Source organism: Serinus canaria, chromosome 25 (genome assembly GCF_022539315.1).
Source record: "Serinus canaria isolate serCan28SL12 chromosome 25, serCan2020, whole genome shotgun sequence".
Lineage (NCBI taxonomy): Eukaryota > Metazoa > Chordata > Aves > Passeriformes > Fringillidae > Serinus > Serinus canaria.
The window spans coordinates 13,077,901-13,105,046 of record NC_066338.1 but is presented as its reverse complement, the minus strand read 5'-3'; the positions used below and the strand labels follow the sequence as shown (position 1 = coordinate 13,105,046).

General features: G+C 48.8%; 6 protein-coding genes and 1 long non-coding RNA gene across 9 annotated transcripts in view; 4 read left to right on the top strand and 3 right to left on the bottom strand.

Moving 5' to 3' along the window:
* The window catches only part of LOC127060650 (scale keratin-like), a 68,075-nt gene extending 42,568 nt beyond the window's left edge, over positions 1 to 25,507 (bottom strand). Inside the window, 1 exon segment of the mRNA XM_050984588.1 lies at positions 25,427 to 25,507. Within this exon segment, the coding sequence (XP_050840545.1) occupies positions 25,427 to 25,502 (76 nt within the window). The 5' untranslated portion in view covers positions 25,503 to 25,507.
* LOC103823937 (feather keratin 1) lies at positions 1,097 to 2,043 on the bottom strand. Its single transcript, XM_050984641.1, has 2 exons — positions 1,901 to 2,043; positions 1,097 to 1,569 (listed from the first exon to the last, which is right to left on the bottom strand). The coding sequence occupies exon 2, from the start codon at positions 1,547 to 1,549 to the stop codon at positions 1,244 to 1,246; it is 306 nt and encodes a 101-aa protein (XP_050840598.1). The 5' UTR covers positions 1,550 to 1,569; positions 1,901 to 2,043; the 3' UTR covers positions 1,097 to 1,243.
* On the top strand, positions 2,895 to 3,964 carry LOC108963507 (feather keratin 1-like). Its single transcript, XM_050984640.1, has 2 exons — positions 2,895 to 2,989; positions 3,287 to 3,964. The coding sequence occupies exon 2, from the start codon at positions 3,307 to 3,309 to the stop codon at positions 3,610 to 3,612; it is 306 nt and encodes a 101-aa protein (XP_050840597.1). The 5' UTR covers positions 2,895 to 2,989; positions 3,287 to 3,306; the 3' UTR covers positions 3,613 to 3,964.
* On the top strand, positions 6,772 to 7,833 carry LOC127060668 (feather beta keratin-like). The gene is made up of 2 exons (XM_050984643.1): positions 6,772 to 6,875; positions 7,151 to 7,833. The coding sequence occupies exon 2, from the start codon at positions 7,171 to 7,173 to the stop codon at positions 7,474 to 7,476; it is 306 nt and encodes a 101-aa protein (XP_050840600.1). The 5' UTR covers positions 6,772 to 6,875; positions 7,151 to 7,170; the 3' UTR covers positions 7,477 to 7,833.
* On the top strand, positions 9,827 to 10,934 carry LOC103825786 (feather keratin 1-like). The gene is made up of 2 exons (XM_050984642.1): positions 9,827 to 9,978; positions 10,309 to 10,934. Exon 2 carries the CDS (start codon positions 10,329 to 10,331, stop codon positions 10,632 to 10,634), a length of 306 nt encoding a protein of 101 aa, XP_050840599.1. The 5' UTR covers positions 9,827 to 9,978; positions 10,309 to 10,328; the 3' UTR covers positions 10,635 to 10,934.
* LOC103823936 (feather beta keratin) lies at positions 12,154 to 13,320 on the bottom strand. Its single transcript, XM_030233728.2, has 2 exons — positions 13,187 to 13,320; positions 12,154 to 12,646 (listed from the first exon to the last, which is right to left on the bottom strand). The coding sequence occupies exon 2, from the start codon at positions 12,624 to 12,626 to the stop codon at positions 12,321 to 12,323; it is 306 nt and encodes a 101-aa protein (XP_030089588.2). The 5' UTR covers positions 12,627 to 12,646; positions 13,187 to 13,320; the 3' UTR covers positions 12,154 to 12,320.
* On the top strand, positions 13,465 to 16,409 carry LOC127060698 (uncharacterized). Of its 3 annotated transcripts, XR_007779997.1 has the most exons (4): positions 13,465 to 15,832; positions 15,962 to 16,004; positions 16,091 to 16,176; positions 16,220 to 16,409. It is a non-coding gene; the product is annotated as an uncharacterized LOC127060698 (long non-coding RNA). The 3 variants fall into 3 exon arrangements; XR_007779996.1 differs by having other exon boundaries at positions 13,465 to 16,004; XR_007779998.1 differs by lacking the exon at positions 15,962 to 16,004 and having other exon boundaries at positions 14,918 to 15,832.
* Positions 25,508 to 27,146: the final 1,639 nt, after the last annotated feature.

Genomic DNA, 27,146 nt, shown 5'->3' with positions numbered 1-27,146 from the left:
GCCAGGGAGGTTTGGGCTGGATTCTTCTGGAAAATTCTTTCCCCCGAGGGTGCTGGGCACTGCCCAGGCTCCCCAGGGAACAGGAACAGCCCCAGGGCTGCTCCTGGAGCGTTTGGGCAGCGCTCCCAGGGATGTTTTGGCATTTTGAGGTGACTGTGCAGGACCAGGAGCTGGACTGGATGACTCTTGAGGATTTCTTCCAATGAGGATATTTTAGGATTCTGTCCCACATTTTTACTGAACTCTTCTCCTCCCAAATTTGTAAATTTGCAAGTAAATAGTTTTTAATAAACTTTAAACAAAGCATAAAATGTTTGAATAGAAAACCCCACCTCTCTTGCCTGTTCTGTGGACATTTGGACTGGCTCCACACTTGGATGTCAGGAACCCTCCCTCGAGCTCCTCAAATATTTATGACTCAGCTCCAGGATGATTTAATCTTCAAATTAATTTTATTTCATGGCTTTATTTTTATTGGATCTGTTTTGGTTGCCACAATGGCAAGTGTTCCTCCTGCCATATTAATGTTCATTCAGATTCTCAAGAGTTTCAAAGATGTCAGATAGGGGACAAGATCTAAAATCTGTCAAGCTTAAACACCACAATTGTACTTTTAAATACAGAGGTGGGATAAACAAATTGGGGGAAAACATCCCAGAAAGAGAAATATATTTGAGAACCTGTTCAGTGCTTCTCAAGAGTGTAAAAAAACAATGGAATTATTTTTATCAGATGAGTTGTGGTGACTTTTGGATACACATTTTCCTCTGTGAAATCCTTGCATAGATTTTCACATAATTCTGCCCCAAGGGGAGGTAAAAAGGAGAGAAAAACCACAATGGAACTCAAAATCAGATGCAACATCAGTTTAATGATTAACAGTCAAGTAGCATTCAGCAAAAACAAAGGGAAAATATATATTTATGAAGGGAAAAGAAACCATTCCGACTGAGAGACAGAAAGCAAGACTCCACCTTTCATTAATTCCTCAATAAAAGCCCTCCACTGACTGCTGGCAATCACAGCATGAAACCACCGTGAAATGCAAAATCAGAGACAAGGAAACTCTTCAAAAGAGTTGAAAACAGGCTGAAACAGGCTGGCCACGAGACCAGACAGCACCTCCCTCCTTCCCTCCTTGGCAGGAGGGCTGCAGGGAGCCCCAAGGCCTCTGGAAACGCTGGCCAGCAGCTCCAGGGGACACTTGGCCTGGGGAGGCACTCGCTGGACGTGCGGCCCGGCTCTAGCAGGGCAGGCACCTGCGGCCGCAGTAGCGGCCACCGAGGCCGGAGAGCCCCGAGAGCCCAAAGCCCCCCGAGTTGATGGGCACTCCCTCCTCGCTGAGGATGCTGCCCACGGCGGCGGAGGTGGAGGATCCCACGGCGGTGTTCTGGGGGAAGGAGCTGAGGATGGGCCCGGGCAGGGTGACCACCACGGGCGAGGGCTGGATGACCACGCGGGAGTCCTGGCACTGCCGCACACAGGGCTCGTTGCAGCTGTTGGCCAGCGGGGTGGGGCCGCAGGGCCGGCACAGGTCGTAGCAGGACATGGCTGGGGCTGGAGGAGAACCTGCAGAGAGGGCAGGGAAAGCACCCACGGGCTGTGAGGCACACAGGGAGATGCTGCTGGGCAGGACGAAACACAGCCTAGACAGAAAGGACAGCCTGGAGAGGGAGCTAGGGAGGAACCCAACAGCCCTGAGCCCAAAGTGTTCCCTGCAAAGAAATCCCAGCATCTCCCACCTCTCCCCAGCAAAAAACAACCACAAAAACCTGGTGAGAGCAGGATGGAGGAGAAAGACTCTCAGAGAGCACCATGGAGAGGCAAAGATTCCATTGAGGGCCAAGGCAGAAGAGACAAAGAGAAGGAGAAGAGGGAGGCAGAGGCCCTTGCAGCTCACCTGTGTCACCGAGGAGGTGGAGAAGGCAGGAAAGCTGGATGAGGGATCCTCACTTGCTCTGCCTTTTATACTGTCCCACACAGCCCCGGGCCCACAGCACACGGAACGTGTTTACCAAGCTCATATTTTATGCAAAACATCCCCATTAGAGAAATGGGGACACTGCAATGCTGCTTTTTCATTTCCCTGTGCAGGACATGCCCAGTCAGCCTCCCAGGCTCCTTTCAAGTGCCAGGATTAGAGACCAAAACGTGTCTGGGGGCAGTGCCACGTCAGCAGGGCTGGGTGATGCAGGTCCTGCTGAGGACTGTCCGATATCCCAAATAATTCCAGCCCTGGCCCTCCAGGGCAGGACTTTAAAGTGTTTCCTGATGATGGGGCAGGGTTTCTCAGGGCCCTGAGGTTCCAGCCTGGCCATTCTCCTGCAAGGGTCAGCTCTGTCCCTCACCTCTGTCCCTCTCCAGGCTGGGCACTGCTGCTCTGGCCTTGGCAGGGGTGGCCCAGGGGCGTTTGGAGTCACCATCCCTGGAGGTGTCCAAGGGGAAACTGGAGATGGCACTTGGTGCTCTGGGCTGTGTGACAAAGAGGGGATGGGTCCCAGGTGGGACTCGATGTTCTGGGAGAGTTTTTCCAATCCCAGGAATCCCTTCAGATGAGGGACCAGCCCCAGTCCAGCCCCGTGGTGCCAATGTCCAGCAGGGGACATGGGGCTGCCTCTGCACTTGAAAGTCCTGCCCTAGAGGGCCAGGGTGGTCAGTGGGACACTTCCCAGCCCTGGCTGCATCACCCAGCCCTGCTGACAAATCATTTTCCCTGGAAATATTTTGGCCTCTAATCCTGGCACTTGAAAGGAGCCTGGGAGGCTGACTGGGCACGTCCTGCACAGGGAAATGAAAAGGCTGCGTTGCAGGGCAAAAATAAAAACACTAATTTTTGTAATTGGGATGTTTTGCATGCGAGATGAGCTTGGTAAACACATTCCCTGTGCAAAGACTGTCCCTGGGCCCGGGGCTGTGTGGGACAGTATAAAAGGCAGAGCAAGTGCAGGATCCCTCATCCACTTCTGCCTCCTCCTCCTTGGTGACACAGGTGAGTGCTTTCCTCTGTTTCCATTTCTTTTCCTCTGTCTCTTCTGCCTCCCACTGGGGCTTTGCCTCAGTGTTGTTTTGTTGGGACAGTTGGTGATGGTCTCCACTCTCTGTGCCACACTGGAGGGGGGTGGGAGAAGATCTTGTCTCTGTTTTTAGGGCCCTCTTGGGGACTGCAATTCCTTGTCCTTTCTATCTCCTGGCTGTCCCTTCTGCCCAGACTCTGCTCTTTCTCCTGCAAGCAGCATCTCCGTGTGTGCCTCACAGCCCGTGGGTGCTTTCCCTGCCCTCTCTGCAGGTTCTCCTCCAGCCCCAGCCATGTCCTGCTACGACCTGTGCCGGCCCTGCGGCCCCACCCCGCTGGCCAACAGCTGCAACGAGCCCTGTGTGCGGCAGTGCCAGGACTCCCGCGTGGTCATCCAGCCCTCGCCCGTGGTGGTCACCCTGCCCGGGCCCATCCTCAGCTCCTTCCCCCAGAACACCGCCGTGGGATCCTCCACCTCCGCCGCCGTGGGCAGCATCCTCAGCGAGTCCGGGGTCCCCATCAACTCGGGGGGCTTTGGGCTCTCGGGGCTCTCCGGCCTCGGTGGCCGCTACTGCGGCCGCAGGTGCCTGCCCTGCTAGAGCCGGGCCGCACGTCCAGCGAGTGCCTCCCCAGGCCAAGTGTCCCCTGGAGCTGCTGGCCAGCGTTTCCAGAGGCCTCGGGCCTCCTGCAGCCCTCCTGCCATGGAGGGAGGCAAACGTGGCCACCTGAGGCTTCTGCTTGTCCTGCTTTCCTCTGCGCCTCCCCGGGCCCTGCCGTGCCCTGCTCTGCTGGCCCAGGGGCTCAGCCCCAGCCCAGCCCCATGGTCCTGCTGCTCCCGCTGGCCCCGTGCCCCGGCCAGCCAGACCTGTGTCCCACTGCTGGCCAGGCCTGCTTGCCCACCCCTGCTTTCTTTCTGTCTTCACACTCAATAAAGTTCACTCTGCATTGGAACTGGAGTCTCCTGGAGTTCCTTCCGTTTTGGGGTCCCCAGCTAAAGCTGCTCCATGGGGAAGTCACAAAATCACAGGGTTTTGGGGTTGGAATCCACTTCCAGAGGTCACCTGGCCCAACCCTTGCTCAGGTGGGACAGCCTTGAGGGAGTTGCTTTAGATGCCAATGGCTTCTTAGTGTATCCAAGGATGGACACCCCATAATAACCTCCCTGGTCCATGTGCTCCATCACTCAGTGGAAAACGTTTCTTGAGATGCCTTCCACGGCACATGTCCTGTGGGAGAGGTTTTACAGAGACTTCTGTGAGCCAGAGAGAAGTTTGAGAAGAGGATCTACATTTACCCTTGAAAGGATTTCCTTCCAAGGTCCTTGACACAGAAACCAAGAAAGAAAAAAGGAGAAATAAGAGAAACCTGAAACTGCCTGTTCCAAAGAGCAATTTTTTTATCTTCCCTGACCAATCAGTAAAACCTATGCATTTTGTATGAATGTGTAAAAAGCATTGATGCTATATTAAACCAGGTTTGAAGCCTCCTGAAAATGGAGTGTTGCTTTGTGTTGTAACCATCTCAACTACAATGTCCTTCAGGCAACAGAATCCCAAGGATTTGTCACCCTCCACTCCTGCCACCACAGCATCCCCTGTGCCCTCCTGTCCCTCCTGGAGGGCTCAGGGCTGCAGGCACAGCTCAGGAGGTCACAGGGACACGTTGGGCATGGGGAGAACGTTGCTGGAATGTTGAGTTGTTGTGTGGGTGGTGATGCAGAGGAGGACAAGGTGTTCCTGCTTCCTCCCACGTCTTCTACTCCCTGTCATTCAGGGAATCACGGAATTGTGGAATATCCAGATTGGAAGGGACCCCAAAATCATCAAATCCAACTCCTGGCCCTGCACTGACACCCCAAAATCCCACCCTGTGCCTGAGAACGTTGTCCAAACACAAGAAGTGACCCTCACTCCACCTGGAGCAGAAGAATGGAGGGGTCAGAGATCATTCCAGGGAATGGAGGGGTCAGAGACCATCCAGGGAATGGAGGGGTCAGAGACCATTCCAGGGAATGGAGGGGTCAGAGACCATTCCAGGGAATGGAGGGGTCAGAGAACATTCCAGGGAATGGAGGGTCAGAGACATTCAGGGATGGAAGGCAGGGAATGGAGGGGTCAGAGAACATTCCAGGGATGGAAGGCAGGGAATGGAGGGTCAGAGACTATTCCAGGGAATGGAGGGGTCAGAGACCATTCCAGGGATGGAAGGCAGGGATGGAGGGGTCAGAGACCATTCCAGGGATGGAAGGTCAGAGACATTCCAGGAATGGAGGGGTCAGACTATTCCAGGGAATGGAGGGGTCAGAGACCATCCCAGGGAATGGAGGGGTCAGAGAACATTCCAGGGAATGGAGAGGTCAGAGAACATTCTAGGGATGGAGACAGGGAATGGAGGGGTCAGAGAACATTCCAGGGATGGAAGGCAGGGAATGGAGGGTCAGAGACATTCCAGGGAATGGAGGGGTCAGAGACCATTCCAGGGATGGAGGGTCAGACCATTCCAGGGAATGGAGGGGTCAGAGACCATCCCAGGGAATGGAGGGTCAGACTATTCCAGGGAATGGAGGGGTCAGAGACCATCCCAGGGAATGGAGGGGTCAGAGACCCTCCCAGGGAATGGAGGGGTCAGAGACCATCCCAGGGAATGGAGGGGTCAGAGGCCATCCCAGGGAATGGAGGGGTCAGAGAACATTCCAGGGATGGAAGGCAGGGAATGGAGGGGTCAGAGACCATTCCAGGGAATGGAGGGGTCAGAGACCATTCCAGGGAATGGAGGGGTGAGAGACCATCCCAGGGAATGGAGGGGTCAAAGACCATTCCAGGGAATGGAGGGGTCAGAGAACATTCCAGGGAATGGAGGGGTCAGAGACCATTCCAGGGCAGCCCCTCAGTGCTGACCACGGGATGAGGCCAGGCCAGGCAGACCCTGCATGTCTGAGTGTGCTACAGGATGGAGGAGGAGCCCGTGATCTTGATGTCTGCTTGCCTCCAGTGTTTTCCTGCTGACATTCCCAGACCATGAGTCCTTCTGATGGGTTTTGATGTCTCGTTGGAGAGCTCTGCAGGCTCTTTCCACTGCCTGCTGCTGAGTTTGAGTGTAGGCTCCCAGAAGGGGTTTGGAGAGTTGGGGATGAAGAAGGAGCAGTGGGAAAGGCCCAGCATGGACTTTTGGTGCTGGGTAGAGCTGGTGGAAGCAGAGTTAGGGTGTGTTGGAGAGGACTTTCTGCTTTTCCAACATCCTCCTGTTGAATTGAGGATGCTGGGGGCTCTCTGCGAAGGCATGGAAGGGGAAAGAGCACCTGGATTTGTCTGGCTGTGAAATCCCTGATTCTTCAGAGTGTCCAAGTGACAGGGAAATTTACACCCAGCTCTGCTGGACTCAAGTATTTGGTTACCCAGCGGGTGAGGTGACTCCTGTCACAGAAAACACATTTTAAAGTGTGACTTGTTATTTTAGGGATGCTGGAAAAAATGCCCTGACCATTCTGGGAGTCCAAAAGTGAGGCCCTGGAGGGCAAAGGGCCTGGAGTATCCTGGTGAAATAGGACAGTCCCCAAAACCAGCTGCATCACCCAGCCCTGCTGATGTGGCACTGCCCCCAGACACGTTTTGGCCTCTAATCCTGGCACTTGAAAGGAGCCTGGGAGGCTGACTGGGCATGTCCTGCACAGGGAAATGAAAAAGCAGCATTGCAGTGTCCCCATTTCTCTAATGGGGATGTTTTGCATGCAGGATGAGCTTGGTAAACACGTTCCATATGCTGAGGGTGTCCGTGGGCCCAGGGCTGTGTGGGACAGTATAAAAGGCAGAGCAAGTGAGGATCCCTCATCCAGCTCTCCGTCTTCTCCTCCTCGGTGACACAGGTGAGCTGCAAGGGCCTCTGCCTCCCTCTTCTCCTTCTCTTTGTCTTCATCTCTGGCCTTGCTGCTGTGCAGCTCCTGCTGGAACTTTGCTCCCAGATCCTGCTCCCAGCCTCTGCTCACTGCGAGGAGCTGGGAGAAGCTCTTGGGCTCTTTGCAGGAAGCCAAGGGGATGGGGCTCCCGATCCTTTCATCCTCCCTGTTCCCTCTCCCTTCCCTTGGCCTCTGTCCTTCTCCTGCTGAGGCCGTGCCTCACCTTCTGCCTGTGCCTTCTCCAGGTTCTCCTCCAGCCCCAGCCATGTCCTGCTACGACCTGTGCCGGCCCTGCGGCCCCACCCCGCTGGCCAACAGCTGCAACGAGCCCTGTGTGCGGCAGTGCCAGGACTCGCGGGTCATCATCGAGCCCTCGCCCGTGGTGGTCACCCTGCCCGGGCCCATCCTCAGCTCCTTCCCCCAGAACACCGCCGTGGGATCCTCCACCTCCGCCGCCGTGGGCAGCATCCTCAGCGAGTCCGGGGTCCCCATCAACTCGGGGGGCTTTGGGCTCTCGGGGCTCTCCGGCCTCGGTGGCCGCTACTGCGGCCGCAGGTGCCTGCCCTGCTAGAGCCGGGCCGCACGTCCAGCGAGTGCCTCCCCAGGCCAAGTGTCCCCTGGAGCTGCTGGCCAGCGTTTCCAGAGGCCTCGGGCTCCCTGCAGCCCTCCTGCCATGGAGGGAGGCAAACGTGGCCACCTGAGGCTTCTGCTTGTCCTGCTTTCCTCTGCGCCTCCCCGGGCCCTGCCGTGCCCTGCTCTGCTGGCCCAGGGGCTCAGCCCCAGCCCAGCCCAGCCCCGGAGTCCTGCTGCTCCCGCTGGCCCCGTGCCCCGGCCAGCCAGACCTGTGTCCCACTGCTGGCCAGGCCTGCCTGCACACCCCTGCTTTCTTTCTGTCTTCACACTCAATAAAGTTCACTCTGCATTGGAACTGGAGTCTCCTGGAGTTCCTTCCGTTTTGGGATCCCCAGCTAAAGCTGCTCCATGGGAGGGGTGGTGATGCCCTGGGGAGGTTTGGGTGGTTAAAGGCCAGGGATGGAGTTTTACACACCTGGGCAAGGTGAGAACCTTCAAGGCCACAATCTCTGGTAGTGCCATGGGGTAGTGGAGGGAGTGTGGCCTTGTGTGAGGGTGACCAGGAGGTGCCCCAGGGGACACCTGAGCCAGGCTGAGGTTGGACAACTTCCAGCTGATGAGTCAAGCCACTGACCCAATGCTCCTGTGCCAGTTTCACCCACCTGCCCAAGGCCGTGGTTGTGTTTTACCACCTACCCCTGGACCTTTGCCTTCTTCCTTCCTCAAGCACTTCTCCCAAGCCCTGGATGCAGAGGGAGTCCTAAACGAGTTGAAGGGACATGTGCCCAACTGCCAAAGTCAACGTGATGCCCAATTTTTGTTTTCCTGCATTCTGTGGAGTGTTTCTCCCCAGGGAATGGGGCGGGCCTGGCCCTGCAGCCACCTGGTGACAGTCAAAGGCTGCTCCTCTGCCCTATTTTGGGCTTCAGTGTCTGAAATAAAGCCATCCTGCCAAATTCCTCTGTCTCTTTATCTGCTGTGGAAATGCCCTCCTGTCCCTCCCTGAGCCAGGAGGAGAGACTGGAGCAACAGGGTCAAAATGGAACCAGGGTAGGGAGGCAACACCCCCAGGACACCCCTGAGAAAATGGGGTGGGTGGGGACACCCAGGGCTTCATGGAGACCCTCAGTGGGGAGGGCTGGGTGAGGGAGAAGAGAGGGCTGGAAATGCCTTTGGTGCATTCAGTGTTTTGCCTGTGGGAGGGATTTAAGTGGAAATGTCCAGATGGAAACATGATGGGTGTGTGTTTTGAAGGGAATCTCTGCGTTAGATCTGCCCTGCCACACCTGGGGGTTTCTCCTGAATGTGTTTGTTTGGAGAAGCTCCCTTCATCTTCATGGAGGAGGAATCTGGCTTGGACCTCTGGGATTTAGGATTTTTCTGTCTCTGATGGAGCCCCAGCCTCGCTGGGACAGGAGTTTTGCCCCGTTTGCCCTGAGGGGTGTCACGGTGGTGCCCGGGCAGGACTGTCACCGCTCCTGGGGACACCAGCTCTGCCCTTGCCCCAGGAAATGCAGCTCAGAGCATGAAATCCTTCCCTTGCCCATCTCTGGGGACATCCTGGCCCCTGCTGCTGCTGTCCAAGCTGGGTTTGTGGGCACTGCCAGCTCTCAGCTGTCCCCTGTGTCCTGCTTGGAAACTTTCCCGAGTGTTTGGGATGGGGTGTAGGGTCTGGTCAGAGGCAGGGGGGAAAAAGGAGTGGAGGGATGGCCGTGAGGAATGGGAGAAAGAAGAGTTTTGAAGTCAGATGTTCTCATTAGAGAGTGTTTTCTGCAAGATAATGACCCTGACTAATATTTGTTAGGAAATCGTATTTGTTGGGAAAGCAGCGTCCTTCCTTCTGGAACTGTCCTGTTCTGCTGATTGGAGAACTCCAGGCGATGCTGAAAGAGGTGAAAGGCAGGAGAAACGAGATAATTTCTTCTAAAGGCAATATGAGATCCCAAAGAAAGTTCAAAACCAACCCATGTAGTCTCCCTGATGAATAAATGATGTCTAAGAAGGCTTGAAAGGCCTTGGAGTCACAGGGAGCAACGTCTACGGCCAGTCCCCGCCAAAGCCAGCCCTTTAATCCTGAGTTTATAATAAAAAAACCTGCTTTTATCACTCCAAAGGCTCAGAGCTGCCTCAGGAGGGGAAGGTGCTGACATCACCTGGAAATACAGCACCACTCCACCCAGCTGGCTGAAACATCAGCCTGGTTCTGGCTGAAAAATACCCTAAAAACCTTTTGGCCTCTAAGGCTGGCACTTGAAAGGAGTCAGTTTGGCTGAATGGGCATGTCCTGCACAGGGAAATGAAAAGGCAGCCTTGCAGGGAGTGTAAACAACCTCCCAGTTTACTTAATTGGGGATGTTTTGCATAAAATATGAGCTTGTTGGTAAACACGTTCCCTGTGCAGAGGCGCGTCGGGCCCGGGGCTGTGTGGGACAGTATAAAAGGCAGAGCAAGTGAGGATCCCTCATCCAGCTCCCCTGCTTTCTCCTCCTCGGTGACACAGGTGAGCTGCAAGGGCCTCTGCCTCCCTCTTCTCCTTCTCTTTGTCTCTTCTGCCTTGGCCCTCAATGGAATCTTTGCCTCTCCACGGTGCTCTCTGAGAGTCTTTCTCCTCCATCCTGCTCTCACCAGGTTTTTGTGGTTGTTTTTGCTGGGGAGAGGTGGGAGATGCTGGGATTTCTTTGCAGGGAACACTTTGGGCTCAGGGCTGTTGGGTTCCTCCCTTGCTCCCTCTCCAGGCTGTCCCTTCTGTCTAGGCTGTGTTTCCTCCTGCTCAGCAGCATCTCCCTGCGTGCCTCACAGCCCGTGGGTGCTTTCCCTGCCCTCTCTGCAGGTTCTCCTCCAGCCCCAGCCATGTCCTGCTACGACCTGTGCCGGCCCTGCGGCCCCACCCCGCTGGCCAACAGCTGCAACGAGCCCTGTGTGCGGCAGTGCCAGGACTCCCGCGTGGTCATCCAGCCCTCGCCCGTGGTGGTCACCCTGCCAGGGCCCATCCTCAGCTCCTTCCCCCAGAACACCGCCGTGGGATCCTCCACCTCCGCCGCCGTGGGCAGCATCCTCAGCGAGGAGGGAGTGCCCATCAACTCGGGGGGCTTTGGGCTCTCGGGGCTCTCCGGCCTCGGTGGCCGCTACTGCGGCCGCAGGTGCCCGCCCTGCTAGAGCCGGGCCGCACGTCCAGCAAGTGCCTCCCCAGGCCAAGTGTCCCCTGGAGCTGCTGGCCAGCGTTTCCAGAGGCCTCGGGCTCCCTGCAGCCCTCCTGCCAAGGAGGGAGGCAAACGTGGCCACCTGAGGCTTCTGCTTGTCCTGCTTTCCTCCGCACCCCGGGCCAGGCAGACGTGTGTCCCACTGCTGGCCAGGGCTGCCTGCCCGGCCCTGCTGCTGGGCCAGCCTTGCCTGGGCCCTGCCCACCCCTGCTTTGTTTCTGTCTTTACACTCAATAAAGTTCACTCTGCATTGGAACTGGAGTCTTCTGGAGTTCCTTCCGTTTTGGGATCACCAGCTAAAGCTGTCCTGTGGGAGATGTGGTGCCCTGGAGGGTTTGGGTGGGGTTGGAGGGAGTGTGGCCTTGTGAATGTGCACAGGGTGACCAGGAGGTGCTCCAGGGGACATTGGAGACCCTGGGAGGTTGGACATTGGGTTCCATCTGATGAGGTAAAACACTGACCTTCCAGAAGAGATTTCTGTGTGCATTTACAGGCACCTTCCCAAAGCCTTTGTGGTGCATTTCCAGCTATGGTGGTTGTTTTCCTTGCCTGCATCCAAGCACAGCATCCAAACCCTGGGGCACAGGGACAAGCCAAGGTTCTGAGGTGACATGTGGCACCCAGGGCAGGTGTGCAAAGAGAAATGTGAGTCCTGTGCCAGGTGTTGGCACAGTGGAAATGAACTGAGGATGGGTCACTTTTGGGGAGGAATCCCAGAGTCCTCAAGGCAGGAAAAAGGCTCCTAGATCAGGTGGCCAGTCAACACAGAAGAGTTCTGCAGGTCTGCTCCAGACTCCTGCTCCTTCAGGACACGGTGACACACGGAATGAGTCCACAGCAATTACTGCTCCTGACCACAGGACAATTTGGGTGGGGGATAAGATGGTTCCACTGCTCCCTCCTAGGCCTGGGTACAGGCCCAGGCCATGTCACCATCACTCCTGCCCTCCCTCAGAGAAGGAATCATGTTCCCTCTGTGTCCATCCCTGACCCATGGCCACGTTACACACCCACCCTCAGCACATCCCCAACCTCAGCCTGGCTCAGGTGTCCCCTGGGGCACCTCCTGGTCACCCTGTGCACACTCACACAAGGCCACACTCCCTCCACTACCCCATGGCACTGCCAGAGATTGTGGCCTTGAAGGTTCTCACCTTGCCCAGGTGTGTGTAAGGTCCATCCCTGGCCTTTAACCACCCAAACCTCCCCAGGGCATCACCCCCCCTCCCATGGAGCAGCTTTAGCTGGGGATCCCAAAACGGAAGGAACTCCAGGAGACTCCAGTTCCAATGCAGAGTGAACTTTATTGAGTGTGAAGACAGAAAGAAAGCAGGGGTGGGCAGGCAGACCTGGCCAGCAGTGGGACACAGGTCTGGCTGGCCCGGGCACGGGGCCAGCAGGAGCAGCAGGACCCCAGGGCTGGGCTGGGCTGGGGCTGAGCCCCTGGGCCAGCAGAGCAGGGCACGGCAGGGCCCGGGGAGGCGCAGAGGAAAGCAGGACAAGCAGAAGCCTCAGGTGGCCACGTTTGCCTCCCTCCTTGGCAGGAGGGCTGCAGGGACCCCCAAGGCCTCTGGAAACGCTGGCCAGCAGCTCCAGGGGACACTTGGCCTGGGGAGGCACTCGCTGGACGTGCGGCCCGGCTCTAGCAGGGCAGGCACCTGCGGCCGCAGTAGCGGCCACCGAGGCCAGAGAGCCCCGAGAGCCCAAAGCCCCCCGAGTTGATGGGGACCCCGGACTCGCTGAGGATGCTGCCCACGGCGGCGGAGGTGGAGGATCCCACGGCGGTGTTCTGGGGGAAGGAGCTGAGGATGGGCCCGGGCAGGGTGACCACCACGGGGGACGGCTCGATGATGACCCGCGAGTCCTGGCACTGCCGCACACAGGGCTCGTTGCAGCTGTTGGCCAGCGGGGTGGGGCCGCAGGGCCGGCACAGGTCGTAGCAGGACATGGCTGGGGCTGGAGGAGAACCTGGAGAAGGCACAGGCAGAAGGTGAGGCACGGCCTCAGCAGGGGAAGGAGCAGAGGCCCAGGGAAGGGAGAGGGAACAGGGAGGATGAAAGAATCAGGAGCCCCATCCCCTTGGCTTCCTGCAAAGAGCCCAAGAGCTTCTCCCAGCTCCTCGCAGTGAGCAGAGGCTGGGAGCAGGATCTGGGAGCAAAGTTCCAGCAGGAGCTGCACAGCAGCAAGGCCAGAGATGAAGGCAAAGACAAAGAGGAGAAAGGAGAAGGAGAAGGAGAAGGAGAAGGAGAAGGAGAAGGAGAAGGAGAAGGAGAAGGAGAAGGAGAAGGAGAAGGAGAAGGAGAAGGAGAAGGAGAAGGAGAAGGAGAAGGAGAAGGAGCAGAGAAGGAGAAGGAGAAGGAGAAGGAGAAGGAGAAGGAGAAGGAGAAGGAGAAGGAGAAGGAGAAGGAGAAGGAGAAGGAGAAGGAGAAGGAGAAGGAGAAGGAGAAGGAGAAGGAGAAGGAGAAGGAGAAGGAGAAGGAGAAGGAGAAGGAGGCGGTTGCAGCTCACCTGTGTCACCGAGGAGGAGAAGGCAGGAGAGGTGGATGAGGGATCCTGTGCTCAGAGTGGGTTTTATACCATCCTGGGTAGCCCCAGGGCCAGCCTTTGCTCATGGGTTGTGTTTCCCAAGCTCATCCTGCATGGAAAACACTCCCTTCCCCCAGCACCAACCTTTGATTTGGGACTGCAATGTTCCTTCCCCATTTCCTTGCTGCTGGCATCTCCATTCCATGGTGGAACCTCGTTTTATGTGACTTAATTAGAGATCAAAGGCCCCTCCTGGCCAGCACTGTTGATTCAGGTAATTCAGGCCTTTGTGGCCATCTCCTTGGAAAGCAACGTGTTTTTCCTCCTCTGTCTGGCAGTTTAGTCACTGCCTCGTCTGTCTCGTGGCCATTTCCAAATTAAAACCATGCCAGACTCATCCCAGCCAGCTCCAGATTCACACAGCATTTGCATGTTTTGCATAAATGTAATTGCAGCTATTTTTCCCCTGTGTTTTCAGATTGTGCCACAGGTCTGGTTTGAATCTCTCACCGAGAATGAAGCCCTGGTTTAGGTGAGAGCATAATTAGGTCACAAACCTGGAGTGGCACCAATTTTTTTTCAGCTTTTCAGTCAACATTCAGCATTTTATTCCAGAAACCACCTCATGGTTTGTAGTTTGTTGTGTCACTGCCTTCAGTTTGTGTAGAACCTCCAGGTGCGTTTAATACCCAAAATCTGAATTTTTTAAAATGTGGTTTTTTTTCCAAGTCATCGTCACACCTGAAGCCCTTTTTGGGAATAATTCCCCCTTGACTCTCAGAGCAACTTCTGCAAAGTCTCCAGGAATGGTTTTTCCTTCCATTTTTCCAACAAGGAGCTGAATTCTGTTTCTCAGTGGAAATAAAACATTCAGCAGCTGGGGTTGGCTCTGGGCTAACTGGGCAAGTTCTTTCCCTGGCCTAATTAGGGCTGGAATGAGCTCAGGTTTTGTGTCCTGGCACCGCAGTTTGGAGGCCAGGATGGCCACAGGTGACATCCTGACAGCCCTGCTGGAGGACAGGAATGGCAGCAATTGGGAACACGGGGTTGGTGGCATCCCTGCAATTGCTGGGACACCTCATTTTGGTTGATTTATGGCCATCCCCAAAGCCAGAACCCCAAATGTTTCGTTCAGGTGGTGCAGCCAACAATCATTTCTGCTCAACTCGGATAATTTGAGTGGGTAATTTTGGCTAACCAAGGGGAGGAAGTCTCCAGCTTCAATTTTTCCACCCCAAAACCTTTCTGAGGAGAGAAATGTTTCATTTTATTCATTAAAGCAAGGCTTAGCACATCGTGACTGCAACAAAACAAGAATTAAACTGACCAGGAAGGGATAAAATGATTCAATCCTCAGACTGGGGGGTTTTATTTTTAGAATGATTTGAAGATTTCAGTTCAGAGAAGGACCAAATTAATTGGGAATGTTTCCTGTGATGCTTGAGGCTGAAGGATGTGATCCATTCCTGGCTGGGCTGGATGGGACATTGAGCAACTTGACCCAGTGGGAGGTGGCCCTGCCCATGGCAGGGGTTGGGACAAGGTGATCTTTAAGGTCCCTTCCACCCCAAACCATTCCGTGACTCCACAACTGGTGGGAAGTTTTTTTAGAAATTATTTTTTAATTTTAAAAAATTAATTCTTTTAGCAAGTACGTTTTTAATTTAAAAAAAAAAGGATATTTCACTCAAAGTGGAATTATTAGGAAGTATTTTTTAAATTAAAGAAAAAGACATTTCAATATTTCAAAAGGAACTATTTTTTCAATTTAAAAAAAAAAATGGAATTTTTTTCTAGAAAGTATTTTTTTAATTTAAAAAAAAAAGGGCATTTCACTGGAAGCTCCCTCCCAACAGTATCAGAACCTCCATCTCTCATTTAACTTCATCCCACATCCCCAAGCCTCGGAGGTGTCTGTCTGCAGAGCAACTGAAGCTCTTCAGCTTCTTGAAAGGGAAGAACTTCAAAGCCAATCCCAAATATTCATTAAATGGTTGAGACACACCGAGTGCATCAGCCATGGAAATGCTGCAGCTCCAATGCAAAATTGGGATGGTTTTGTCACTTGGGCAACGACGTCACCCGAAATTTGGTTACTCCCCGGGCAGACAGCGTTTGACAGCGTCAGGACCCAGGGTTATTAATTTTTTCATTCAAAAGTCGTTTTGTGTGTCATAATAACCTCCCACGGAGCCTCTGGAGAGGATCCAAGGCTGCTTGGGATTCTGGTGACAATTTCGGGCACAAAACGAGGTGGGGATGGGGAAGGGGATCCAGCAGGGCCCTGCTCAGGTGAGACCTCACCTGCAGAGCTGCCCTGGATCCCAGCCCAGGGAGGACCTGGAGCTGCTGGGGAGAGCCCAGAGGAGGCTCCAGGATGGGATCAGAGGGATGGAGCAGCTCTGCTGGGACAACTGGGAATGTTCAGCCTGGAGAAGCTTTGGGGTGACCCAATTGTGGCCTTGGAGGACCTGAAGGGGCAACGAGGAACAGGGGCAGAGACAATTCCTGAGGGATGGGGTGCCTGGACAAGGGGGAAAGGGTTCAGACTGACAGGGAGGAAATTTAGGTGGGATTTTGGGAAGGTTCACACCAACAGAAAGGAAATTTAGATGGGATTTTGGGAAGGTTCAGATCGACAAGGAGGAAATTTAGGTGGGATTTTGGGAAGGTTCAGATCGACAAGGAGGAAATTTAGACGGGATTTTGGGAAGGTTCAGATCGACAGGGAGGAAATTTAGGTGGGATTTTGGGAAGGTTCACACCAACAGAAAGGAAATTTAGATGGGATTTTGGGAAGGTTCAGATAGACAGGGAGGAAATTTAGATGGGATTTTGGGAAGGTTCAGATCGACAAGGAGGAAATTTAGGTGGGATTTTGGGAAGGTTCACACCAACAGAAAGGAAATTTAGGTGGGATTTTGGGAAGGTTCACAACAACAGAAAGGAAATTTAGATGGGATTTTGGGAAGGTTCAGATCGACAAGGAGGAAATTAAGATGGGATTTTGGGAAGGAATCCCTCCCTGGGAGGGTGGGGAGGTCCTGGCAGGGGTTATCCCATGGATGGTCCATCTTTGGAATTGTCCAAGGCCAGGCTGGAGCACCCAGGGATGGTGGGAATGTCCCTGTCCATGGCAGGGCGGGGATGAGATGAGTTTCCATTCCATCCCAAAGCATTCCAAGATTTCCTGGGAGACCGATAGGAAATCACAACACAAACCCAGGGAATGGATTTGTGAAACCCAGGGAAAAGAGGTTTATTTGCCTCTCCCTGGATCCAGGTAATTCCATTAATTATAATGGAATTTATTCCATGGAAATTATTCCATTACTGGGGTTTAATATTCCACTACTGGGATTTTATTTATCCCATTTTAGGGATTTAATTTATTCCACTACTGGGATTTTATTTATCCCATTTGAGGGATTTAATTTATTCCACTACTGGGATTTTATTTATCCCATTTTAGGGATTTAATTTATTCCACTACTGGGATTTAATTAATACCATTACTGGGATTTCATTTATTCCATTACTGGGATTTCATTTATTCCACTATTGGAATTTCATTTATTCCACTATTGAGATTTCATTTATTCCACTATTGGGATTTCATTTATTCCACTATTGGGATTTCATTTATTCCATTCTTGGGATTTCATTTATTCCATTCTTGAGATTTCATTTATTCCACTATTGGGATTTCATTTATTCCATTCTTGGGATTTAATTTATTCCATTCTTGGGATTTCATTTATTCCACTATTGGGATTTAATTTATACCATTACTGGGATTTTATTTATCCCATTTTAGGGATTTAATTTATTCCACTATTGGGATTTAATTAATACCATTACTGGGTTTTCATTTATTCCATTCTTGGGATTTCATTTATTCCACTATTGAGATTTCATTTATTCCATTCTTGGGCTTTCAAATGCACTCAGCATAGGAAATAATCAAAAAAAAAAAGCCTTCAGAGGCCAAGAATCCTGACCTGATTAGGAGCTGATTACTGGAATGACAGCTGAGCTCTGATCTGTTTATCTTTGAGGGCTTTTATTGCTCAACCCATGGGTGGCTGAAGCCAATTCCACGCTGGGGATAATGACACAGGGATGTGCAAACCATTAATGAGCACCTGGGACGGGCACTTTTGGGATCAGAGTCGCTGCCTCGGGGCTCTCCCCATCCCACCTCGTCATTTAGAGGGATTTAAACAGGGGGGAAAAAATAAAAATTGCTGCTCTATGAAAGGAGCAAACAAGGAGCAGGTGAAAAACAAATCTGGCTCTAGGGAAGGGCAGAGCTCAGGGGACACCGGGCACTTTCCCTGCCTCATCCTCTGGGCTGAAAGCTGCAGGTTTTGGTGAAATGACCCCAAAATGAGCTCAGGAATGAGGTTTTTGGCATCCCCGGGGCAGCTCTTGGCCATTAAACGAGGGGTGATGCTCAAAGGAGTGCCCCAGAGCACAACGAGGCTGGCCAGAAATGTTCTTTATTAAAGAAAAAAGGAATAAAATCCCAATTTCTGTGTGGGCAGAACAATTCCCTCAGCCTTTCCTCCATCCTCTCGGGGATATTTTTATATTATATAAAATTATATTTATTTAAATTACATTTATTAAAATTACATTTATTAAAATTACTTTATAAAAAATTACATTTATATTTATATTTATATTTATATTTATATTTATATTTATATTTATATTTATATTATATTTATTTATATTACATATATTTTGTATTTGTAAGTATGTGTATTTAAAATATTTTATAAATATTATGAAATCATAAATAAAGTTATGTATGCAATTATATATATGTGAAAATTATAGATATAATTTATTGTATGTTTTATATATATATATATATATATATATACACAAAATAATCAGAATTTTGGGAGATTTCAGTAGGAAAAGGGCTCGTGCTCCATCACCCTTTTTCTGAAACTTGAATTGCCCATCTTTATTCCTATTTCCCCTTTTGAAATAATTCATCCCATTTCTCTCCAGAATTATTCCTGCAAAAATAGGTGACTCTGCAAAGTTCCCAAGGCAAGGCCAGCCCCGGGAGCAGCCCCGGGAAGTTTCAGATTAAAGGATTTCAAAGCCCTTTGCGAACTCTCATGAATGATTTATTCATGTCAAACATTCATTAGCAGCTTTTAGGCATGCAGCAGGATTGCAGGATCACAAAGAGAGTCACAAAGTCACCCCCAAGGACGTGGCAAGGTTGGTAAGGGACATTCTCTGCTCATAAATAAATATTTTTAAAATACAAAATCAAATAAATTTTTTTTTTATATATTTTACAAAATAAATAAATAAATAAATAAGCAAATAAATAAATAAAATAACATTATCTTATATTAAAATATTATCTCAATATATAATATATAAAATAAATATATAATAAAATATACAACCCATTTTATGTTTCATATAAATATATTTAAATACTTGAACTATTTATATTAAAACAAATACATAAACAAGCATTAAATCGATTGTATGTTCGCAATTATTAATATAATGTTTTACATATAATGAAGCATAAATATTCATTCTATTTATGATAAATATTACTATATTGTAAATACTCACATTAATAAATAATAATATTTTGTATTATAATTATTATATTATTAATTATAAATATTTTCTCTGGTTTGATTTTGATTTTCAAACTTTGGTTTTTTAATTCTTTACTTTTACTCCCAGAACAGGCAAATGTTGGAATTTGTTGCAGAGAAAACCTGGACCTTGGACAGCACTGATTCCTCAGGAATTACAAGCTGGGAATGATTGTTAAATCAAAATGTGGAGATTATTCCTGGGTAATTTTGGATTTAGGGAAAGGAGCTCAGAGCTGTAATTTTCATATTGATAAAGGAATAACAAATAAATAACTTTGATTAAGATTTAATTAAAATTTGGGGCTTTTCAGGGGAGGGAGTTGAGAAAAAAAATTGATTTTTCAGTTTAATTCTGAGCCTCGCAGTCTCAGAAAAAAAAACCAAAAAAAAAAAAAAAAAAGAGAAAAAAATCCAAAACCCAAAAAACCCCAAATCTTCTGGAATTGTGGGATGAAAAACATCCCTGAGGAAGGAACAGGAGCAGAGTGGGAAGGTCAGAAATGCAAACGGGGCCGGAGTGACCCAGGAGGAGAGAACGCAGAACTCAGTCCTGAAAAATTCACCCGGAATTAATTAACACCTCACTCACACACAAAAGGCTTCGTTAATATTCCAATTAATTGAAGAAAATCCCAACAGCTTCCCCCTCTTGTTTTTATTATTATCATTATGATTTCTTTCCTTGGTTTCCCCCCTCTTTAACTGTTAAAATCTGATAAACCCGCCCTGATCCCATTCTTCCACCTTTCCTAAGGGGCGATTTTTGAGGCGGGATTTTTATTAAAAAGGAATTATTTTCTGCCTGGGGATCATTACCCCATCCACGGCAGCAATTTGCAGGCCCCACTAATTGCAGATTTCTTAATTGGCAGCTTCAGGTTTCGAAAGACATAAACAAAGGGTTTAATTAGGGATCGGGCCTTCAAGGCCTTCAGCAGCTTCGGGAAACTCAGCATTTTTTTTTGAGGGGAAAAACGGAAAGAAATCGAAGTTTCTTCGATTTGCTGCTCATTCTGAGGGAGAAATTCGGGATAAAATTGTTCTGTGGGAGGGTGGGGAGGTTTTTCAGGGAATTTTGGATTTCTCATTCCTGAAAGTATCTGAGGCCTGGCTGGATGCGGCCTGTGCTCCTGGGAGGGCTTGGAATGAAATAGTTTTTAAAGCTCCTTCTTTAAATATTCCCAGGACTCCACAAAACAACACACCGGGAGAACATGACTACACAGGGCACTTTGAAAAGGGAATAATTTATTAAAATAAAACCCAGGGCTGTGTTTATTGGCAGAGATTTCCAGGCCCCAACTGGAGAAGCCATTTCAGGACACGTCCAAAAGGGCTCCCGGCCCTTCCCTAAATCCCTGCCAGGGCTTGGAGCTCCCAGCTCCATCCCCAAGGATTGAGGGGTTGGAGATCCCTCAATCCTGGGGATTTGGGGCTTTTCCTTCCCCCCACAGATCCCAGGCCTGCAGGAGCCGCTGGAATTCAAATCTGGAATTGAAATGAATTCAAATCGATGGCAGCCCCGTTCACTGCGGGTTCCTCCGCCTGCTCCCGCGGTGACCTCGGAGGATTCATTTGCCTCCTGTGCTTCCAGATAATAACTGGAATTAAAATCTGCCAAAGGCGACGGAAAATCCGCCTGCGAGGGAAGGGCCCGGGAGATTTTTTATAGAGGGGCCAAAAATGCAGAGGGAGCAGAAATGTCCAAGAGTTCCAGAACGTTCTGCAGCACAAGGGGCTGGGAAAAGGGGAGTGTTGACAGAATCCCAACTCCAAGATCATCAAATCCAACCTCCCACGGATAAAACTTCAGGTTTATCTGCACTTGGCAGCACATTGTGTGAATTTTATGTCAATACAATTAATGATTGTCTTTGAGAAAAGTGTTGAGTGGGTAAACGGCAAGAAGCAAATCTCAGTATGTGGGTTCTGAAAGGAAATGAAATGTCAAAATATAAAAAAAGCAAAACAATATAAATAGGGAAATAAACATATAGATATATGAATATACAGATAGATAAATATAGCCATAAATGTTAATATAGAAATGTACAAATGTATACATTAAAATATAAATATAAAATGATGATATATAATATAGGTGTATATATAGATAGAAATATTTATATAAATATAAATATAAATATAAATATAAATATAAATATAAATATAAATATAAATATAAATATAAATATGGAAATATAAGAATATGCATTAGTGTCCTTTTAACCCTTTATAAATGACATTTCAGCTGAATTAATCCAGCTTTCACATAACCTTAAGCTGGTTAATTGGAGTTAAATCTTGGGACATTCCCACCTGCCTTGGATACTTCTAGGGACGGGATATCCACAATTCTCATTCCTTTTTCCCAGGATTCACATCCCAATCGAGGTGCCAGGAAGTGGAGCTGCCTCCCTTTGTTCCTAATTATTATTTACTCTCAATTTTCCCTCCCAGCATAAATTATCTGCAGCCTGAGAGGGGTCCTAAGGCAAAAGTGTTTGTGGGCACTTGGGAACAAAAGGGTTGGGGCTGATCCCAAGGGATTTATGCAGATTTGGGCATCAGGGATGAAACACAGAGGTGGAATTGTGCTTTTAAGGGTGTCCCCGAATATTTAAGTGAGCCCCATCCCGGTATTCCAATAGGATTTAAATTAATTTTATGCAGTAAATAAATAAAACTGTCTGGGGGCTGTTATCCCAAAACATTCCTGGCTGCCCAACTGGTGGCTCCCTCAGAAATCTCTTTTTGAGGGAAATCCTGATTTGTGTCTTCATTATGATTTTTCTGTCGTTGATTTCCTCTTTAAAATCTCAATAAAATCATTTTAAATCCATGTCTGGCTCACTCAAAAATGTTGATAAATTGCTACAACAACCCTCCACCATTTTCTCCAATATTTTAATGGTTTTATATTAAACTCACATCCTTAATTTGTGTTAAATTAAATTTTCATCAGGACAGAACAATTTCTTGTCTGCTTTCCCCCACCCTTAATTTTGTCCCAGTAAACCTGGATGGTTCCAGCCTTCCCTTTCTCACTATTTTATCCTTTCCAACCCAAAAACTGGGGAAAAAGGGAGAAAAAAAACCCAACAAACAAAACCAAGGCCGTGTGAGGCTGGGTGACTTCACCTTGAGTCAGGAGCCAGAACCGTGGGTGGGATTTGGGTGCCTTTAATTGCACTGGGGTCAAACCCTGCAAAGCCCAGGAGCAAATCCTGCTCCACTTAAAACCAATCCCAGGATTTGTAAGGAGAGGATGGGAGATAAGGCCGAGCTTTCTCTGCGGGGTCACTGACACCATGAAAGTAAAGATTTATTGAGAATTATGGGATTTATTGAGAATTATGGGATTTATTGAGAATTCATTGGATTTGTTGAGAATTCATGAGATTTCTTGAGAATTCATGTGATTTATTGAGAATTCATGTGATTTATTGAGAATTCATGTGATTTATTGAGAATTCATGGGATTATGAGAATTCATGGGATTTGTTGAAATTCATGGGATTTATTGAGAATTCTTGGGATTTATTGAGAATTCATGAGATTTATTTAGAATTCGTGAGATTTATTGAGAATTCATGGGATTTCTTGAGAATTCATGGGATTTATGAGAATTCATGGGATTGTTGAAATTCATGGGATTTATTGAGATTCTTGGATTATTGAGAATTCATGAGATTTATTTAGAATTCGTGAGATTTATGAGAATTCATGGGATTTCTTGAGAATTCATGGGATTTGTTGAGAATTCATGAGATTTATTGAGAATTCATGAGATTTATTGAGAATTCATGGGATTTATTGAGAATTCATGGGATTTATTGAGAATTCATGAGATTTATTGAGAATACATGGGATTTATTGAGAATTCATGAGATTTACTGAGAATTCATGAGATTTATTGAGAATTCATGGCATTTACTGAGAATTCTGCAATTGTGAATTTATTTTTTCTCCTTTTCTCTGGATGTAGGGGTACAATTGATGCCCCTGGGAATGGTTTTGGGAATAAAAAAAAATCCCATCCGCGCTGGGAAATGATAAAAATAACGCAGTTCCCTGCTAGGAAATGATGCCACTGCAGCTCCCTTTCACGAAACCTGAGAGGGAAAACCCAATGCCAATAAAAGAACCCTTGATCAGGCCCCGAAATAACTGAAATGTGGTTAATTAGCAGCAGATCGAGCCCTATTTTTGGCCCTTGAAAGGACAAAGTGAATCCTGCCCGGAGGGCGTAGCACGCTCTGGGAAGCTCCGGGAGGGAACAAACACAAACAGGGAGCAAAACAGTTTCATTACTCGCAGAAGTTATGCAGGCAGCAAAGTTTGTTTTGCAACTAATTAAGACTTCATGCAAAGAGGGTGTCACATCCTCCAGGCGCTTCGGGGACGTGTATAAAAGCATTTGCTACGTAGAAGCCTCCCTAATCACTTTTCTTTTCCTCTCCTCCTTGGGTGATCCGGGTAAGTCAATTTTGAATCAATTATTGAGTTTTAAATCAATTATTATTATTATTATTATTGTTGTTGTTATTGCTATCTGAATATCAAATGATAGGGCGAGCTTGTGAAAGGACAAGGGGGGATTTCAGCAGAAAAAGCCTTTTTATTATCCTTTAGTTTGGAGTTAATTGAAGTTTTACACTTCAAAAGGGGAGAGCTCAGGAAAGCAGGGAGGGCACAGAAAACTCCCTCTGAATCCTAAAGAGTCTCAATAATTCCATGGTGCTCTTTTCATATTCTAAAGAGTCGGTGTCATGAAAGAAATTATCATTTTAAATTTAATTTCTACGATGTTCTCACCCTCAGCTGTCTTCCAGGAGGCTCCGGTGTCTTTTAAGTTGGAGAACTCGCCCTAAATATTTTCCCAATCCTGCAGAGAGCAGAACACAGATTTTCCTTACTCAAAATCCACTTTACTGCTGCCTTCGGTTAAAACATATTTATAAATTTGAATTCCAAATGTAGCAGGAACATCTGAGCCCTCCTTTTTCACCTCCTTTCAGGAGCTCTGGGATGAGCTTTTACAAATCGTGTGGAACCACTGGAAGATCCCCAGACCAATCTTCTTTTCCCAAAGCCAAAATCAGCCATTCCAGATCCAGCTTTTCAGCTGGAAAATTACCCCGTGGTTGCCTTCTCCTCACCTTCAAGTCTAAGGAGATTGGACTGGAATTAATTGGGAAAAAAAACTCAGAATTTTTAACTCAGGAAGGTTAAAATGGGATTTTCGGGTGGAGACGTGAGAAATCCCCCCAGGATTTTTTCTCCCCCACAAATTCCTGGGGTGAAGTGGGGATTTATTCAAGCCCCCTCTTTGCCAGCCCTTAATTTCTCCACAGAGCTAAAATGAGGAAAATGAGGAAAATGATCCCTTCTCCCTCCGCGTTTTCCTTGCCCAATCCGTGTGGGCACAATCCAGGGCAAGCACGGCCTTCAATCCATAATTAAACCGTGCCCAGGGAAAATCTGGCCTCGATATCAGGCTGGGCTTAAGGTGCTCTGGGATTTCAAATATTCAGCTGATCCCTAATGAGTCCCATAAAAAATGGGTGGATCTCCAGCCTGGATCTCACTGTTCCACTTGGAACAGGGTGGGAGGAGGACACAAGCTCCAACCTCCACGCTGGGGATTTAAATGAGGATTAAAAGCTGAGTTTAAAATCTGGGATTGAGTTGGGAGTCGTGGTTTTCCACTGGTAATAGGAGTGGGATGGACACAGTGAAAATCCCAGGAAGAGAAGGAATGGGATGAAAGATTTTTGGGTTAAAATGGTGATGGTCTGAAAAATATCATTATATTGAAAAGCAGGAAGTTCAACCAGGAAGGAAAAGAGCTCCTGGTTGGAAAACTAAACTGGACAAATTCAGCTCCAACCTGAGCTCTCTGTAATTCCCAATTTCCCATAAATCCCCATAACCGCGTTACCAAAACCCCGCTGTTTATCCCAGATATTTCCCACCACACCAAGGATGGTTTTTCTCATTTTTCCCTCTTTTCCTGCTCAATTCCAGGCCAAATTCAACTCCCACCTGAATTCCTGATCAATTCCTGCCAAATTCAGCTCCCACCTGAGCTGTTTGTAATTCCCAATTTCCCGTAAATCCCCATAACCGCGTTACCAAACCCCCGCTGTTTATCCCAGATATCTCCCACCACACCAAGGATGGTTTTTCTCATTTTTCCCTCTTTCCTCGCTCCTTTCCAGCTCTGCCTTGCCAAATTCAGCTCCCACCTGAGCTCTCTGTAATTCCCAATTTCCCGTAAATCCCCATTACCGCGTTACCAAAACCCCGCTGTTTATCCCAGATATCTCCCGCCACACCAAGGATGATTTTTTTCTCATTTTTCCCTCTTTCCCTGCTCCTTTCCAGCTCTACCCTGCCCCATGTCTCCCTTCCACGAGTGCTGCCTACCCGCGGGCCTGGCGTGCCCCGAGCCCTTCGCCGTCACCTGCAGCGACACCTGCGTCATCAAGTACCCCGACACCGTGGTGGACATCGTGGAGCCCGACTTTCCCCCCTACTCCGTCATCTACCCCGGGCCCACGCTGACCACCTTCCCCCAGCAGACCCTGGTGGGCTCCACGGCCCTGCTGGACATCAGGAACTTCCTGGGCTCCCAGGGATTCCATGGGTTCGGGGGTAGGTGCTCGTTGGGCTCAGGTGTGGACGCCTCTTTTCGGGGCGCTTTGGGGAGTTTTAATCCTTTTCCTCCTCACTTATCCCAGTTTTGTTGTGGAACTTGCAGGCCAACCTAAACCCTGCCTGGATATCTGTGGATAGACTGAAAAGCACAACTGAGCAGTCAGACAGAGCCCGACTAAAGTTTGTGGATAATGGATTGTAGAAGTGCCGAGCTCCCGAGGTTCCCATGGAGTCCATAAATCCAGGGATTCCTGGCACTAGACCTGCCCGAGGACCAGAATTTCCAAACTCTGAGAAAACTGAAATTTTTCTATTGACTTCATTCCAAATTAGGACAAACCAAAGCCCAGAATTTTCCAAGAAACCAGATTTTAAAAAAAAATTATCTCCTTTTTTTTTTCTTTTTTTCTTTTTTTTTTTTTTTGGTTTGCTAAGAGTTTCTTGTCAATAAATTCGTTTTTATGCCAACACGGACGTTTTATTATCAATTTCTCTCAAAATAAAAAAAAAATTACAAAATCCACCCAAACGATATGACTGAAAATCTTGGGTTCCAAAATGAAATTTTACCCAAATTCCTCTTCATTTGCAAATTTTGCTGAACCAGCATTTAAAAAGAAAGAAATAAATCAGCTCTACTTGGCATTTCTGAACATTAGGAATTTGTAGCTCCTTGCTGTGCTTTATTTCTGCTTGGCCTCACCATGTAACGCTCTCCCAGCTTCTTTTCCTGCCTTTATCTCATTTAATGCAAGGGAAAAAAGAGCCAAAATCAAAATATTTACAGCGATTGTAAGAGCAAATCTCTTTGCAAAATCCTTCTGCTCAAATCTATGAAAATGGTGGGAGTGGGGATTTGTTGTGGAGCCTCCTGGAATTCTTTGATTTTATCCTTTCCAGTGAGTTTTGCACTTGTGAATTGAGCTTCTCGTTCCCATTAAATGCTGTCATGCAGATGCACTTTTGGGTTTTGCTTTTTTAGGATGGTTTGGGGTGGAAGGGACCCCAAAAATCACCCAGTGTCACCTCCTGCCATGGGCAGGGACCTTCCCCTATCCCAGGTGGGTCCAGCCTGGCCTTGGGCACTTCCAGGGATGGAGAATCCATGGAATCACCCGGGCCAGGGAAGGATTGATCCCTAAAATCCTGGCTAAATCAGCCAAGGGGATTCTGGGATGGTTTGGGATGGAGAGGAACCTTGAATCCCAAAAAATCCCACCCCAGTTCCATGGACAGGGACCTTCCCCTATCCCAGGTGGGTCCAGCCTGGCCTTGGACACTCCCAGGGATGGAGAATCCATGGAATCACCTGGGACCCTCACAGGGAACAATTCCAACCCAAATCCAACCCAAATTTCTCCTTTTTCAGTCTGAACCCACCCCCCTGACCAGTCACTCCAGTTCTGGTGGAAAACTTTCTCCTCTGCATTTAATTTTGAACCTTTTTTGGTCCCAGAAGTGACTTTGGGACTTTTCCTGAGGCTCAACACCCCCCCCCCCCCAGCAGCACTAACCAAACCACCAGGAAAACTGAGGAGATTTTGCCTTTTCCCAGAGTTCATCCAGTCTGGATTTTGGGGGGAAATTCTTCTGCCTCTGGGCACCAGGCCCAGCAAAAAAATGCAGATTTT

Bases quoted from the DNA above. Each gene is read 5' to 3' on its own strand.
- LOC103823937 (XM_050984641.1), bottom strand. From the start codon at position 1,549: ATGTCCTGCTACGACCTGTGCCGGCCCTGCGGCCCCACCCCGCTGGCC.
- LOC108963507 (XM_050984640.1), top strand. From the start codon at position 3,307: ATGTCCTGCTACGACCTGTGCCGGCCCTGCGGCCCCACCCCGCTGGCC.
- LOC127060668 (XM_050984643.1), top strand. From the start codon at position 7,171: ATGTCCTGCTACGACCTGTGCCGGCCCTGCGGCCCCACCCCGCTGGCC.
- LOC103825786 (XM_050984642.1), top strand. From the start codon at position 10,329: ATGTCCTGCTACGACCTGTGCCGGCCCTGCGGCCCCACCCCGCTGGCC.
- LOC103823936 (XM_030233728.2), bottom strand. From the start codon at position 12,626: ATGTCCTGCTACGACCTGTGCCGGCCCTGCGGCCCCACCCCGCTGGCC.